This window comes from Chanos chanos, chromosome 3 (assembly GCF_902362185.1).
Source record: "Chanos chanos chromosome 3, fChaCha1.1, whole genome shotgun sequence".
Classification (NCBI taxonomy): Eukaryota; Metazoa; Chordata; class Actinopteri; order Gonorynchiformes; family Chanidae; genus Chanos; species Chanos chanos.
In genome coordinates this window covers 24,534,975-24,549,467 of record NC_044497.1, presented here as the reverse complement: position 1 = coordinate 24,549,467, position 14,493 = coordinate 24,534,975, and the positions used below count along the sequence as shown (strand labels likewise).

At 40.0% G+C, this 14,493-nt stretch overlaps 1 protein-coding gene across 1 annotated transcript; it reads left to right on the top strand.

Moving 5' to 3' along the window:
- The first annotated feature begins 7,979 nt into the window (after positions 1-7,979).
- Positions 7,980-13,520, top strand: cbln4 (cerebellin 4 precursor). Its single transcript, XM_030769384.1, has 3 exons — positions 7,980-8,264; positions 12,343-12,459; positions 13,323-13,520. Exons 1-3 carry the CDS (start codon positions 7,980-7,982, stop codon positions 13,518-13,520), a joined length of 600 nt encoding a protein of 199 aa, XP_030625244.1.
- Positions 13,521-14,493: the final 973 nt, after the last annotated feature.

The window sequence follows — 14,493 nt, the reverse complement described above, 5'->3', positions numbered from 1 at the left end:
TATCTGACAAAACTCTGTGTGTGTATATGTGTGTGTGTGCGTGTGATAGAGTGAGACAGAGAGTGTGTGTGTGTGTGTGTGTGTGTGTGTGTGTGTGTGTGTGTGTGTGCGTGTGTGTGTGTGTGTTTGTGTATGTTAGAGGGAGACAGAGAGTGTGTCCCAGTTGATAGTTGTGACAGAGGATGGGGTGTGGACTTTCTCCCTCTAGCTTGTCACAGTAATCATCTCAGATGCTGGATGTGTGATCAGTCGGTTGTTTGAGTGTGTGCGTAAACAAATGCAGTAGATGACTGGTGAGTTGCCTAATAGCCTAATGACTTCTCCTGGAACTCTCTCATTGTGTTCGATGTAATCATGATTCTCTCCAGAATCGACCCCTTGACATCCTGCAAATTCACACCGTGAAAAAGTCTTGATTTTCCCCGTGAGTGAGTTAAGACTTAACCCAGAATGCTATCACGTTCAGACTGTTTTGGTTGGAGTGCTTTGTCAATCAGCCTTCCCCCGGTCCAGGTGAGACGTCCACTGGCTGCCAAGCGGACTGATTCACAGCTGTCCGGCGTCAGGGGAGTGGAAGAACAAGAGAGCCAGCTGAATGAGATTTGTGCCCATTTTGGTCATGACATTTGGAACATTTGGAATGCTAGCCGCGGTCTCCTGGTGTGAAAAAGTTTGTCTGTCTGGATTCCAGGAACAGCTCCAAGCCGGCAGCACAAAGACAGCGCAGCATCTGCCTCTCCCGCCATCTGAGGGCGTCTCCTTTTGTTCTCTCTGTCCTCCGATCCGCTCCTTTATGAAGTGGGAGTTTTTAGCTCCACTCAAGAAGATTCCAGATTGATTTTTGTCTCTTGTCTCAGATTGGAGGAGTGGGAGCCTGTTCGTGCCTTCCATTTTAATCAGGAGAATGTGAGCGGAGAGGAGTACAGAAGAAAAAGTGAAGAAAAAAATTGTTCCTTTTGAAAGTGTGAATCTTTGGCATAATGAACTCTAGCTGGCTGGCTGTGATGTGAGATGCATTTGTGAAACAAATTCCTTTTTAATGAATTTGGTTGTTTTATTAAACATAAAAAAAGAAAAGAAAAAAGCCCTCAGGTGTGGAATTTAAATGAGAGCTTAACTGCCTGCGCAGTGTGAGAACTCAAAGATAATCAAAGGTGTTTAAGACGTACCTGATGCCGACCCCTCCTGTTTGGAAAAACGACTCATTATTAATGGAATTTCAGTGTATGAAGATACCAGAATTTGGAAAGGGCTCTTTGTGGAATTCACCTTCTCTAAATGAGAGACTTCACAGTTTATTTTGCAGAAGTATTCAAACGTAGAATCTGTGCTCATTTATATTGTTGCCTTTATGACTGCTCTCAGTAAAGGTGTACAAATGTATCTCAGTCAAACCACACGCTGCCTCACTAATGTTTTCCACTCCATGTTAAGTTTTTTTTTTTTCAGATGGGTTTAAATTTGGTTTCTCTATCGTACAGTCTCTAGCTAACAATACAGCATAGCTCTGCAACTCTCAGCTTTCCCTGTCCTTGACTTGAATTCTCTCTTCTTTTTGTGGCCTGTTTTGAAATTTGTACAGGCCTTCGTGGGGTCTTGAACACTTTCATTTAACGACAAATGTTAATAAAGGGAATTATAACAGCGGAGGTTCATACTCACATGTGTAGATATTCTGATCATTAATGCTGACCAGGGGATTTGTTGTTTCTTAATTTTGCCCATTTTCTTCGATGTTCGATCATTGGAGGGCCTCTGCAGTGCCTGTTTTTGATGTTGTGATGCTATTTTTAATTAAGAACTGGCAGTTTTATATCTGCATAACACGGAGCATAACATTATGGATCACTCATATTAAAATATTAAAACATGCTGTGTGTGTGAGTGTGTCTTACCTTACCTGACTTTTATGCACATCTGTCTCATCACATGTGTGTTTATAAACACGCTCATGTTTTCATGCACAAACGCACAACGGCTTCAAGAGGATTACTGAGGACACGTAACTTTCTGTTGTTCTTCTAAATCTCACCACCTGTTGGAAATGTGCCTTCAAACATTAGGAACAACATTTTGTTTCAATCATTACTTCTGAATTCTGCTTGTTATCCTGCTCAGCTCACAGCTGTTGCCTTGGTCCCTTTTTATTTCATGTAATCGGCTCATGACTTACTCCTTTTTCTGTCATGTCAGAGCAGACAAGTCAGGAACAGTCTTTTGTTTTTGGGGGGGATTTTTTTTGGAGCGTGTATTTATTTTGTCTTATTTCGTTGTGTATTTTGTGTTTGACATAACTGAGGGATTTAACCTGCACATCTCCTATGAAAGGCAAATGGTAGCACAAGTGCTTTAATAAAAATAGATAAATACATAAAAATCAAGACCCCGCAGTCTGTTCCACCAGCAATTATCTGTGCTGGGGGGGGGAAGAAAAGAAAAATTGGTGCTGCAGTGTAGCACAAGGTTAAAGTGCTTTAGCAAAATTGAATAGGTGAGAAAGCAGCTGTCACAGAGCTTTCCCTGAGGTGTGAAACAGTGCTATGGATGCTAAGTTCATTTAGCCTCTTCACAACAAACAGTACACAATGCAGCTGTGCTTGGTCCTAATTTGCTTCACTCAAAATAATGAAAAAGACTTACAGAGACTAATTAAAACACTTGTTGCTCATTGCGATCGTTAGTGTGCTGTAGGGTGTGCTGTAATGATTCAGTGATCTGGTATTGGTTTGGATGATTCGTGTGCATGAGACAATAGTAACTCTATCCACGCTTTTAGTGTTTACATTCATTTTTGGGTCAACCAAACATATAACAGCTGAGTAAGGTTTTCTTTTTCATAGTACAGTACTCGACTCAGTTTGATTTAATGATGAAAAAGATTAAATGAGCTACAATATTTTCCATTAAGACCAGTGATCAAAAAAAACCAACCCTTCAGATGTGTTCTACTTTTGACAGTGTGAAATTGGGAAGGTTCTGGAAAAAAACAGGACAGGTTATATCAGTGGCCCAGGTTCCTCAGCTCAGACACCAGCCCTCACACAGGTTCAAGAGGAACACACATGCCCTCAGTGGAGCACACACTGTAGAAAAGCATTTAACCTTGTGTGAGAGTGACTTTCCAGACACGTCTGCACTGTGAGCCCGGGGTACCAACCTCAGTATAAAACAATTTCGCTTTGCCTTCCCTGTTGGAGAGGGATCATGACCGCTGGAGAGGTGGAAATATGGGGCTGTCAGTCTCCTATCTAACACCAGGGTGAGACCAGCCGGATTAACTTCCTAACCTGCCTTTGTTTGAGGTTTATTTCAGTCACCCAATCAGTCGTGGCTTTACAGGCAGGCACAGGTGAGACAGCCCTGTGGCAGGCTCTATGAAAGTGTGACAGAACCTCTGTTACACAAAGCCCTACAAATCACACTACAGATTCACATCATTTGACTAATGTTGGAAAGACAACACCTGACTGGTCAAAATGCTTGTGATGTACCATTTTGCTATTAAATATTCATGTACAAGTAATATTGATGGATACAAACTGATGCCAGTAAATGGTATGTTTTGTCTGATTGATGTAGGTGCATTCTTGCCTGGACTGGTTGGTACAGATAAGAAAGATTATGTGGGATATGTGTGTACTGGATCTTTTTGTGCAGATAAGAGATTTATTTTTTAATCAATTTGTTCTTCCATCATTATTTTGTTTGTTTGTTAGTTTTTAAATTGTGACCTTGAGAGTTTCTTAGAGATTCCTCATCTTGTACAAGAGATTCGGGATTTTGAACAACAGTCCCCCCCCCCCCCCCCCCCCCCCCCCATCTCTCTTTACATAAATACAAAACAGTCATAATGTTTGTTTGAGCTGAATTACGAGCTAGGGACTGGTAGATGAATACTTATGTCATTTGCTCTTTATTTCAAAGTCAACTGAGAAGTGCAACTGTTCAGCATACTGTTTCTACTTCTATATGCAAGGACCATATATATATATATATATATGAAACAGGACAACAAAACACAAACCTGTGGTGTTCTTTTGGAGTTCTTTTACGTCTGTCACATGTGAACTTGTCTGCTTGTTGAGGACAAGGTGAATGGTGACTCATCTGGCCAAATGATTTTTTCCTTTGTTTTGTCCTTTGTTTTGCCTTACTGGCAAATCTGTGTTGTATTTGAGATAAATGGTCTATGTTCCTCAAGCTGATCCTTTGGTGAAGAGCTTGATGACATGTTCTTGATAAAAATGTTCTTGATGAAATGTTCATTTCCCTGTCTGATAGTAGCAGTCAGCCAATGCAGACTTGTTTGTCTGTTTTGCCTCTCATCTTAAACCAATGCTCAGATGGCAAAGTTAAAGATTACTCACCGCAGCTGTGTGGAAACACCTGCTCTCAATGCGTCCTATGTCTCTTATTTGCTCAAGTGTTTCCTTTATTTTGGCAGTTATTCAAATATACAGCAGTTCATACACATACATTTATACACACACTTGCTCATTACTCACTTTCACACACACACACACACACACACACACACACACACACACACACAATCATAACAGCATGTAAACGCAGACTATTTGGAAGCAGGTAAAGAGCTGTAAAGCTGAGATTAAAGTCATTCAAGTCCATTCAGCCCAGCTCAATTTTTTTTATATGGCACTTTTCATGATGGACATGGTCACGAAGCAGCTTTACACGATGCTGGACCTGATACCTCCAGTGAGCAAGCACAAGATGACAGTGGAAATTAAAACAAATTTTCTTACTCTGTCTAAGGAACAGTACTCTATTCCCACTGGCACTTCTTTCAGTTGTGAAAAATCTTTATTTTAAGTGTGTCATTAACAAGTCTGGATGCTCTTGTGTGGTGAACCCTGTATAGGCTAATATAATATTTACAGGTAGTGTGTGTCTAAGTAAAGCGAACCAATCTAAAAAGGCTCTGTCTGCTGCATCGCTCGGCTCTCAGAATTATGGCCTACAACTGCCTTTGTGCCACTGCCAACACAAATACTGCACTGTCCTGTCTGCCCGTTTGAAACAAACAAACAAGCAAGCAAACAAACAAGATGTTCTTATCTTAAGTTTATTTTTTTCTTTGTGTAAAGCTGAAGTGGTTTGTGAAAGAGACTCACATCTAGCTGATTTGTCTGTGTTTGGTTCCTCATCAGCTGACTGAGTAACTGTTTCTTATTGAACAGGACCTGGTTCAGTACTGCTGTTGACAGTCTGACTGAGTAACTGTTTCTTATTGAACAGGACCTGGTAGAGTTCTGCTGTTGACAGTCTCACTGGGGGGTCATGTGGAGGGGGTGTCCTCTGAGTGCTACAGCCTCATGTGAGAGGCAGCAGAGCCAGGGGAAAGAATGTAGGTCACGGGAGGTTCATTCATTTACACTGCACAAAAATCTCAAGCACATGTGTCTTACCTTGGGCCAGAAATAAACTGTTGTCCACCCCACACCCAACCAAATACAACACCAACAACAATATTAACAAACAAACAAACAGACAAATAAACAAACAAAATCCTCACAGTCATCACTGCTTTTTTTGTTTGTTTATTTGTCAAGTGTTACCATGCACCCACAAACCTGGCACCGGTTGAGCGGTGGAAACATCTCATGCTCTGTATTTGGTCAATTTTTTAGCATTAAGATTAAATTGACCAAATCCGCATCAGAAGAACTAATGTAAACACTTCAATAAAAGAAAGAAAGAAAGAAGGAAAGAAAGAAAGAAAGAAAGAAAGAAAGAAAGAAAGAAAGAAAGAAAGAAAGAGAGAAAGAAAGAAAGAAAGAAAGCTACTAAAAATATGTTTCCAGACACCTCCATTTCTAGACACCACCTCATGAGTTTACACTTTATTTTAATTGTGTTTGTACATCGCATGCAGGGAGCGAGTGAATATGAAGTCTGTCCTCCAGAGACCTAAGCTATCGGGTTAAGGCTTAAGGTTATATGCCCATTTTTCATGAACTTTTTTTATGATATGGAAACTGTAGAATTAAGACGGCATTCCCTTCCTCTTGTTTCATTGCGTTTGCCATTCCAACTGATCATGTCATTTTGCTGAATCGTTGTTGCAAACGGTGTAATAGTTAATTAATTACTACGTCATTAGCTACATATTTACTTTCTTTGTGAGGTTATGATGTGAAGAGCTATTTTATCTGCCCTGAAAAACATTTCATGCATTACTTTTATCGCAGGTGTCTAGACGTAATAGCCTCTATGGCGCTTTAAAACATGAACGGATTAATCATACGTTTTTCTCATGCAAACACTGATAATACTTCATCTGTGACAGAGGTCAGACACATGCCAAAACATTGGGAGTGGGTTCTGCCTAAAGACGTTTTATACCCCATTACAGCAAAATATGGGACTGAAAAAGTTAAAGTCTGTGCTATAGTTACTTAAATGCAGTAACAGCGCACTTTTTTGTACCATTTTTTCACGTGCACCCAAATTAGCTCTCAGGTGAATTAAGTGCCAGTGATTTGTAGAAAGAGTTTGTGTCATATCGAAAACGTTTCATTTCTTCAATTATTATTCAGTGTCTCCTGAGTACGGCTTGTATCCTTGAGAAAGCCGGAAGCACAGTAACCTTCTATTTCAGAAATCATTTAATAGCCTGGTTGCACATATCATGCACCACACAATGAGGAGAAAGACAAAATAACAAGTTTGTGCCACCCAAAATTCTCACTTTTCATTGCATTATTCATTAATTTGCTATGTTTGTCTGAGGGGACAAACAAATGTCACATAACAAACCATTGCGTTATTATCAAGATATTTACTGATCAAATCGTTATTTTTAGTCTGAAGTTTCGATATAAAAGCCAGTTCTTCACAAAAGCTTGTCTAAGTACGGTGTAGACCAAAAGACCGCTATGAACAGTATATATTGCACTAAAGCGAACAGAAATAGGTGGCCTCTTGGTTTGTCATAACCTTTAAACGTGTCACGATTTAAGACTTTGTTGAATTTCTGTGGTATGAAGACAGTATTCCTATTAACTTTATTAACTTTCTGTTCATTTATTATACCTGTCACAAAATCATCCTTACATGTTTAAAATGAAGAAAAAACAGCACAATATCTGTGCCAAGGCTGCAGTTACACAATACCTCATTTTATTATTATTATTATTATTATTATTATTACTGTCATCATCATCATCATCATCATTATTATTATCATTATTATTATTATTGTTGTTGTTGTTGTTGTTCTTGTGAAAGCAATTGGATATACATTACGCATATATACTCTCTGTCCGACTTGTCCTGCTTAGATCAGGTGGTGGGAGTTCCGAGACTAATCTGGAGTTGCTGCGGCTGATATCAGTTGATGTGAATGTTCTATATGGTGGAAGGGGGAAGACAGAGAGAACGCCAGCTGCGCACGAAAAGACTGTGCTTTTTCTACCGACTTTGAAACCAACAACGGAGTGATTTCGTTTGTTTATTTGTTATATAAGTTTGATTGAGTAATGGTAATTGCGCGTAGCATTTGGTAATGAAGCTGTTATAAATGCGTTTCCTTATCTGCTAAGCAACCCGGCACAGGACTGATGGGAATACAAGCTTGAGCTTGTGCAGAATCGTAAAGTGATGAGTCCAGCCACAGATATAGAATGCTCCTGCTTCACACGCTGAAACTCGCAGTGCCTCTGCTTGTTCCACTGTATTACGCCGCTTGGAGTTTAACAGACGCAAAAACAGCCCACCAGAGTCGAGAGAAAACGCACAGAAAATGTAAAAAATGACTAAACTTCTGATTCTGGCACTCACATTTTTAGCTAGCGCATAACGGTGTTTAGTCTGTTAGAAAGAAGGCACTGTTCTATTTCCGCACCAATGTTTCGCAAAAACGTTTAGGAAACTGCATCAGTAGCATCCGAGGGGGGATCTGGAGGAAGACTTGGAACTCGATAGCGCGAGGATATTTAACCATGGTCTCGATAATGCCGTCTCACAGAGTGACACTCGACTGTGTGATTCTTTTTATTATTGTGGCTCTAATGACTGATATTGTCGTCGCTCAGAATGACACAGAGCCCATTGTCCTGGAGGGCAAATGTCTTGTGGTCTGTGATTCTAATCCGACTACGGACTGGAAAGGCTCGTCTTCGCCGCTTGGTATCTCGGTACGCGCGGCCAACTCCAAGGTAGCGTTCTCTGCCGTGAGGAGCAACAACCACGAACCCTCAGAAATGAGTAATAAAACTAGAATCATATACTTCGACCAGGTAAGAGAGTTAAAAAATCTCATTTAAGCATTAGTTTTATAGTTTTTAGTCATGAACTATTATTGGACTCTCACGTTGTCTTTCAAAACTTGTTAACACCCCAATAATGGAATCAAAATCGCACACCTGAGTGTAGATCTCATAGTCTATATATCTTATACAATGGCTTTTAAATTCAGTGACAGAGATTAACGAAAAGTAAAATAACAAAAGAATTCAGCTGGGATATGCACACTAACATGTTTGCCTCAAGTTATATCTGATTGATTTTCAGCACTTTGAAATAATCAAATAAACCTAACTATTTGGCAAACATTCAGTGCATAGGCACCGCAATGACACATAGCGGGGCGGAAACCATGTAATTCTCACAATAACTGTATAATTTGCTCAATAATTTAACAGTGAAAAATAGAGCGTGGTATTTAACGACAATTTATAAATACATAAAATATAACAGTTTTCACTTCACAGCAAACCCAACAATTTACTGAAGGCTACAATTTTCTCGAGTTTTCTTCTAGCTGCCTGATTCACTGGACGAAACTGGACGTGTTGTGAGCATTAATTCGGTACATGGTCACAGTTCTGTTTACTGGGATCAGGATGAATACCTAGAAATGATTTTACTCAGCGACAACACCGTAGGGGTAGTCTAGATTAAGGGACATGTAAGGGCCCGAGTAATCTCAGACTGCATTGTAAACTGTATTAAACATGCAGGCAGGTACACGTTTCCCTCCAAACTGCCCTGTATGGATAACTGTAACTTCCAAAACATTATATTAATTCTCTGTTTAATTACATTTTGAAAAAAAGAACCCACTGTCTCAGGCATGGAATAGGCGTCACCAGCCTCGTTCATCACAAACAACATTTAAAAAGCCACAGTTTTAATCCAGCTAGGGACCGGCACACTTGGAAATGTTAACATGTCACTCGAGATCAAACACAGATGAGTGCACATATAGTAGTGATGTTCTGCGGTGTACTGTTTTATCTCCCTCAAGCCCTTTCGTGTAATCTCTTCATTTTAATCTTGGCCTTTGGCGCAACCACTCTGACACATGTTTTATTTGATCGCACACGACTTCAGCAGTCAACGGCGCCTAACTGACTCGCCACGATAATCCTCGAACAGCGCATCTTGGATTGTTTTCACTTTTGTTTCCAATCTTAACCGTTATAACAAAGAACAAACCCTAGATCAGTGTAGCTGTTAAGAGTGCTCAATTATATTTTTGAGGGGGAGAGTATTGAGGGTGGATGGACTCTTAAACATGAAGAATCACTGAAAACTTGAGTGGTCAAGAGGGATGAGTCTGGACATGACTTTGCTGTAACAAACTACTTCCACCTGCTTACTGTTTGATAATTGATTGTTAGATGTGGGTCAGACTAAAACAATGTGTCTCAGACTGTTCCTTCTACATACACCCAGGCCTATCACCTGTTTACTCTGCTCATGCTCTGTCACACCTAATCATCAAGCTCTTCAGTAGCAAAACCAGAGCTAACACTCTTAAGACAGGAAATGAGAAATAAATTGTACTGACCAGGATTTAATACGCTTTCTCAAATAAACTGAAGTCCATAGGAATCAGACGGGACATGTCACCTCATCACAGTGATGTGGGATCTGATCTTTTTTTTTTTTACGCTGTGTGCATTAAGATCAACATTAAGACCCAACCTGATCAGATTCAAGCAGAAAATACTGACTCCTGTTTTGTTGAAAACAATGTCATTCATTGCCATGCAAGTAACCCTCAGTATTTAACATATTGTAGTGGGTAGACGTCAATGTTTGATATGATTGCAATTCTTTCCTATGTCCACCAGAGGCCGCTATTTCTCCTTTCTTCCAACTCTGTTATTTCCAGGACGATCTAAAGGATGGCCTTTTTTCTTTTTTTTTCTGAAAAATATTCTCAATATTCAATGAAAATATTCTCAAATGTTTAAGTTTGGGATTTTGCTTAGATTTGGCATAATTTTAACACAGTGGTTTTAGTGACATTTTGTAAGGTGAACTGACTAGCACCATGATGTTAAAGATTGATGGTTATCCAATTACACGTCTTTTCTCCCAAGTTTGCTTAGGATATCAATACTTTTCAAAAAGGTGGGATGAGGAAATGATAAATAGATGCTTAAGTTGTCTGAAAGTCATTGCTACAGCAACAAAAAAGAAGAAAAAAATGAATTAACTGCAGTAGTTGCAGTTGCAGTGGTGCAAGAAAATTTGTCACATTCAATGGTGGCACTGTGAAAATTTTTTCAGCATACCCCCCCTCCCACCCCCCCCCCCCCCCCCCCCCCCCCGCAATGACCTCTCCTTTTCTTTATTGGTTGTTTGGACGCAGGGTAATAATAACAGCCTACAGACAGCCATAGGGGAAAAAAGCTTATCTTTGTTTCTGCTGAGACACACACAGACACTCTGCATAGAGTGTCCTTGAGGAGCCATCATTTCCCTACTCATTGCTTTGGCTGCAGGGGTAGGAAAAAAGCTTTAAATGAGCCCAATCTGACCCGAAAGACCAGCTGTTTATCAGCCTGCAGTTCCACAACCTTGACACATTACACACACAGACACACAGACACACACATACACAAATGCATGCCCACACACACACTCACACACACACACACGCACACACACACACACACACACACACACACACACACACACACACACACACACACACACGCACATACTGTCTGTTTTGCCCCTCTCATCTCCACTTCACACAGCCAGAATGCCTTTGTAATTAGTGATCTATGAGAATGTGCTTTGGATTTATCGAGGAAAGATTTTTCCTGCTTTATGTGTGCCAAGGCAGCTCCTAATGGGGATAGAAGTGTTGTCCATGGCGCTTAGTCTTCAACATCGTGTTTGGCCAGGCTTGGACAGGGTGCAGGATGCAGGATGCTCCCCTCCAGCGGCTGGCTATAGAACATAGATGTTTGCTGGTGTCAGGGGGACTGAGTGTCTGGGTGTACAGCAGAGGACCAGACCTGGGTCAAGACTGGAGCATGTGTTGCTGTCATCAAGGGTTTTTATTCTGAATGCAAATTAATTATTCTGCCACTCAAATCTCATGCATGACTTAAAATGAGTTATAACGTCATCAGGCCGGATTAATTTCAGGGATGAGAGAAAAATCTGGAAGCGCGTTGGCTCTCCACTTTTTTGGGTGGCAAAGCCCAGTCGTCTGTGTTTCACACTTTGTTGGCAATAAAGGTGTCTTGACTGTCTAAAAATGGCACAGCTGAATATAAATTGTCTGATTATAAAGCAGCCTTGACAAATGATATTCTGTCTACAGTAAGAGACATCAAAGAAGATGGAAAACATAGACCAATGCATTTTCTGTTGTTATATAGCATGTGACGTATGAGTCTTCTCCTAATTTATTTGGGATTCATGAGTCCTCAGTTGGATAGTTAGAATTAAAGAAATGGTCCTGAAGCTTCACTGATGGTCTTGCAGTCATCCAGGGTGTGTTATCGAGTTTTATTTTATTTTATAATATTTTTGCATTATTGAGTCTCTAGTGCCTCTGCATGTTTTTTCCTTGTCACTTTTGTTATGCAATAACTCTAACTGCTTTTTTGTCACATAACACAGAGTGGTTTCAGTGTGAACAAAAAACTAATCCTAGTTCAGTTGAAATCAGTTGAAAGTCAATTTCTGTGCTAGAATGTGTCAGCTGGAAGTATGGCATGATCATGGAACATGATATACAATGTGACCAAAGTGTTCCTCATTAATGAGTCACTGTAGGCCTAACTGTGAGAATTTTAGAGCATTCTTTGAGTCTGTTGGGGCTGTGTGGTGTGAAAGCACAATCAACTGCATGAATACATATTTGATTCAAGTGGTCTGATCATGTTTTGTGGTTAAATGTTCAAGGATTTCTGCTTGAATCTTTAGCATGACAGGAAGAGAGGAAAATGTTTGCAGAGTTAAATAATACTGCCTACCAAGAGAAAGATGTTTCATCATGTCATCTTTTAAATTCTTAAGTGATTCCATACTTTTAACACTTCTGTGATGTTCTGTTTTCCCCAGGTTCTCGTCAACATTGGCAACTATTTCACCTTGGAATCTGTATTTTTGTCCCCGCGCAAAGGCATCTACAGCTTCAACTTTCATGTTATTAAAGTCTATCAGAGCCAGACAATACAGGTAGAATTAAAAATACATCACTTGACATAGCATAATTAATTCAGCCTGTTTTCTGATTGAAAAATATGTGTACACCATCCACATGCATGCACGGAATGCAGAAAAAAACAGAAAAAACGACTGGCCACAGAAAGAGAGAGAGAGAGGGAGGGAGTGACTTACAGACTGACCTGGGTACAGTCATGGCTTAGAAGGGACCTTTGATGTGTGTATTCATTATGACTCTTACCTCAGTGTTTGTTGATGCCTCACACACTTCAATGATCAAAAAAACTGTTTTTTTTTCTCACCAAAACCCCTTCTTTTCTGTCATGACCTAAAAACATTAAAAACTTTACAAACTTTACCATTCCATGCATAATAACGGATTCAGTGATAATGGATTTCAAATAAATAGTTTTTAAATGTTAAATTATTAAAAAAAAAAAACTTATTGCGTTCCCCTGCTTAGTCTCTGAGGGTTTTTTGCTTCTGTCATTTTTTTAAAGTCTTATTTTATGATTGGTCTTCATGATGGGGTTTAAGGTTTTTTTTTTTTTTTTTTTAGCCAAATACCGATAGACATATTGAATTTCAAAACATAAGCAGCAGCAACAACAACAACAACAACAACAACAACAAAAGAATCATTTTGCTATATTGAAATAACATATCAGAAAAATTGTACTGACAAATTAATTGTTAGGAGGCAGTTGTCAAAATGTTGCCAAGTATGTGTTCCCTTCTGCCATGCTTCTGCCATGCTACATGATTCTTAATAGATGATAGTGAGGTGTTACCTGTTCAGAATGTTTGAATAGTTCAGTTTCTGTCTTATTCATTGTCTCTTGACTCATAATGATTTGTCCCGCTGCTTGTTTTAGGTAAATCTGATGCTGAATGGAAAGCCAGTCATCTCTGCCTTTGCAGGCGATAAGGATGTGACGCGGGAGGCTGCCACCAACGGGGTTCTGCTCTATCTGGACAAAGAAGACAAGGTTTACCTGAAACTGGAGAAAGGCAACCTGGTGGGTGGATGGCAGTACTCCACTTTCTCCGGCTTTCTAGTTTTCCCTCTTTAAACAAGAAAAAGAAAGGAAGAAAGGAAAAAAAAAGACACACAGACATACCGATTTCAATCACCCCCTACTGTCATTGTGTAAGTAGCATTCAAATGGAAGCAGCCATACCCCAACTGGAGAAACATTTCCAGGCAATCATTGATTGTTGCTTAAAGGAAAAACAGGACAATGGAACAAATGTCAGTGTGACTAAAATGCAATATTTCTTCACCTTTGAGTTTCCACAACAAGTGATCCATTAGCTTCAACAGACCTAGCTAAATTCCCAGAGAATGTTTGACCAAGCAAGGCTGCCATGCTTGTTACTGTGTCTGTTACTTCATTCTGAGCAGATGGCTTTTGTTTCTTTCATGTGTGTGATGGTGCATCAGAAGCCTGACCAGGTTCCATGTTTTTTTTTTTTTTTAAAACATGACTCATCTCTGTACAGACCTGCCTCGTTATTTGCTCTGTCCCTCTGCTGAATCTTGTGCTGATGAGCTGAAGGCTGCGGTGAGAAGAATGCAGTGATGGTTGGGTGGCTGTCAGACTATGTCATATCTCTGTGGAGATTAGTGAAAATGTCAAAGTCTGTAACCAGCCACTACCACTTTAGAGTACAGTATTTCCCAGCGTCTCATTCGTGGACAGTTTGTTTCCAGAAGTAAAGATTACCGTTTCTTACTTTCTTTTTTTACCATCAAAACGTTATGAATGATTGACATAGAAATGACATTAAAAATGATTAAATGAAGCCAAGCTTTCTAAACAGCCCTTAAAGACATTTGGTAGGAAAGGTTGTGGTTTGGTTTGGCCTTGCCGCTGACACCGAGAGTCAGCCCAGTGTGTGGATAACTGGAGGGGGTTATGGATGAATTAAGGACATTGCTCTGAGGGCCACGTGCGACGAAACAGCACTCAGAAACTCCAGTCAACCAGCAGTGAGGGCCACCGTGGGTTGAACTGTGTTGCAGTGTTTTTCCGCTGGGTAGGC

What these genes read in the sequence shown, in the direction of transcription:
- cbln4 (XM_030769384.1), top strand. Translation starts at nt 7,980, where the DNA reads ATGCCGTCTCACAGAGTGACACTCGACTGTGTGATTCTTTTTATTATT. An exon ending in GAATCATATACTTCGACCAG is followed by an intron (nt 8,265 to 12,342) that starts GTAAGAGAGTTA and finishes TGTTTTCCCCAG; the next exon opens with GTTCTCGTCAACATTGGCAA. An exon ending in ATCAGAGCCAGACAATACAG is followed by an intron (nt 12,460 to 13,322) that starts GTAGAATTAAAA and finishes TGCTTGTTTTAG; the next exon opens with GTAAATCTGATGCTGAATGG.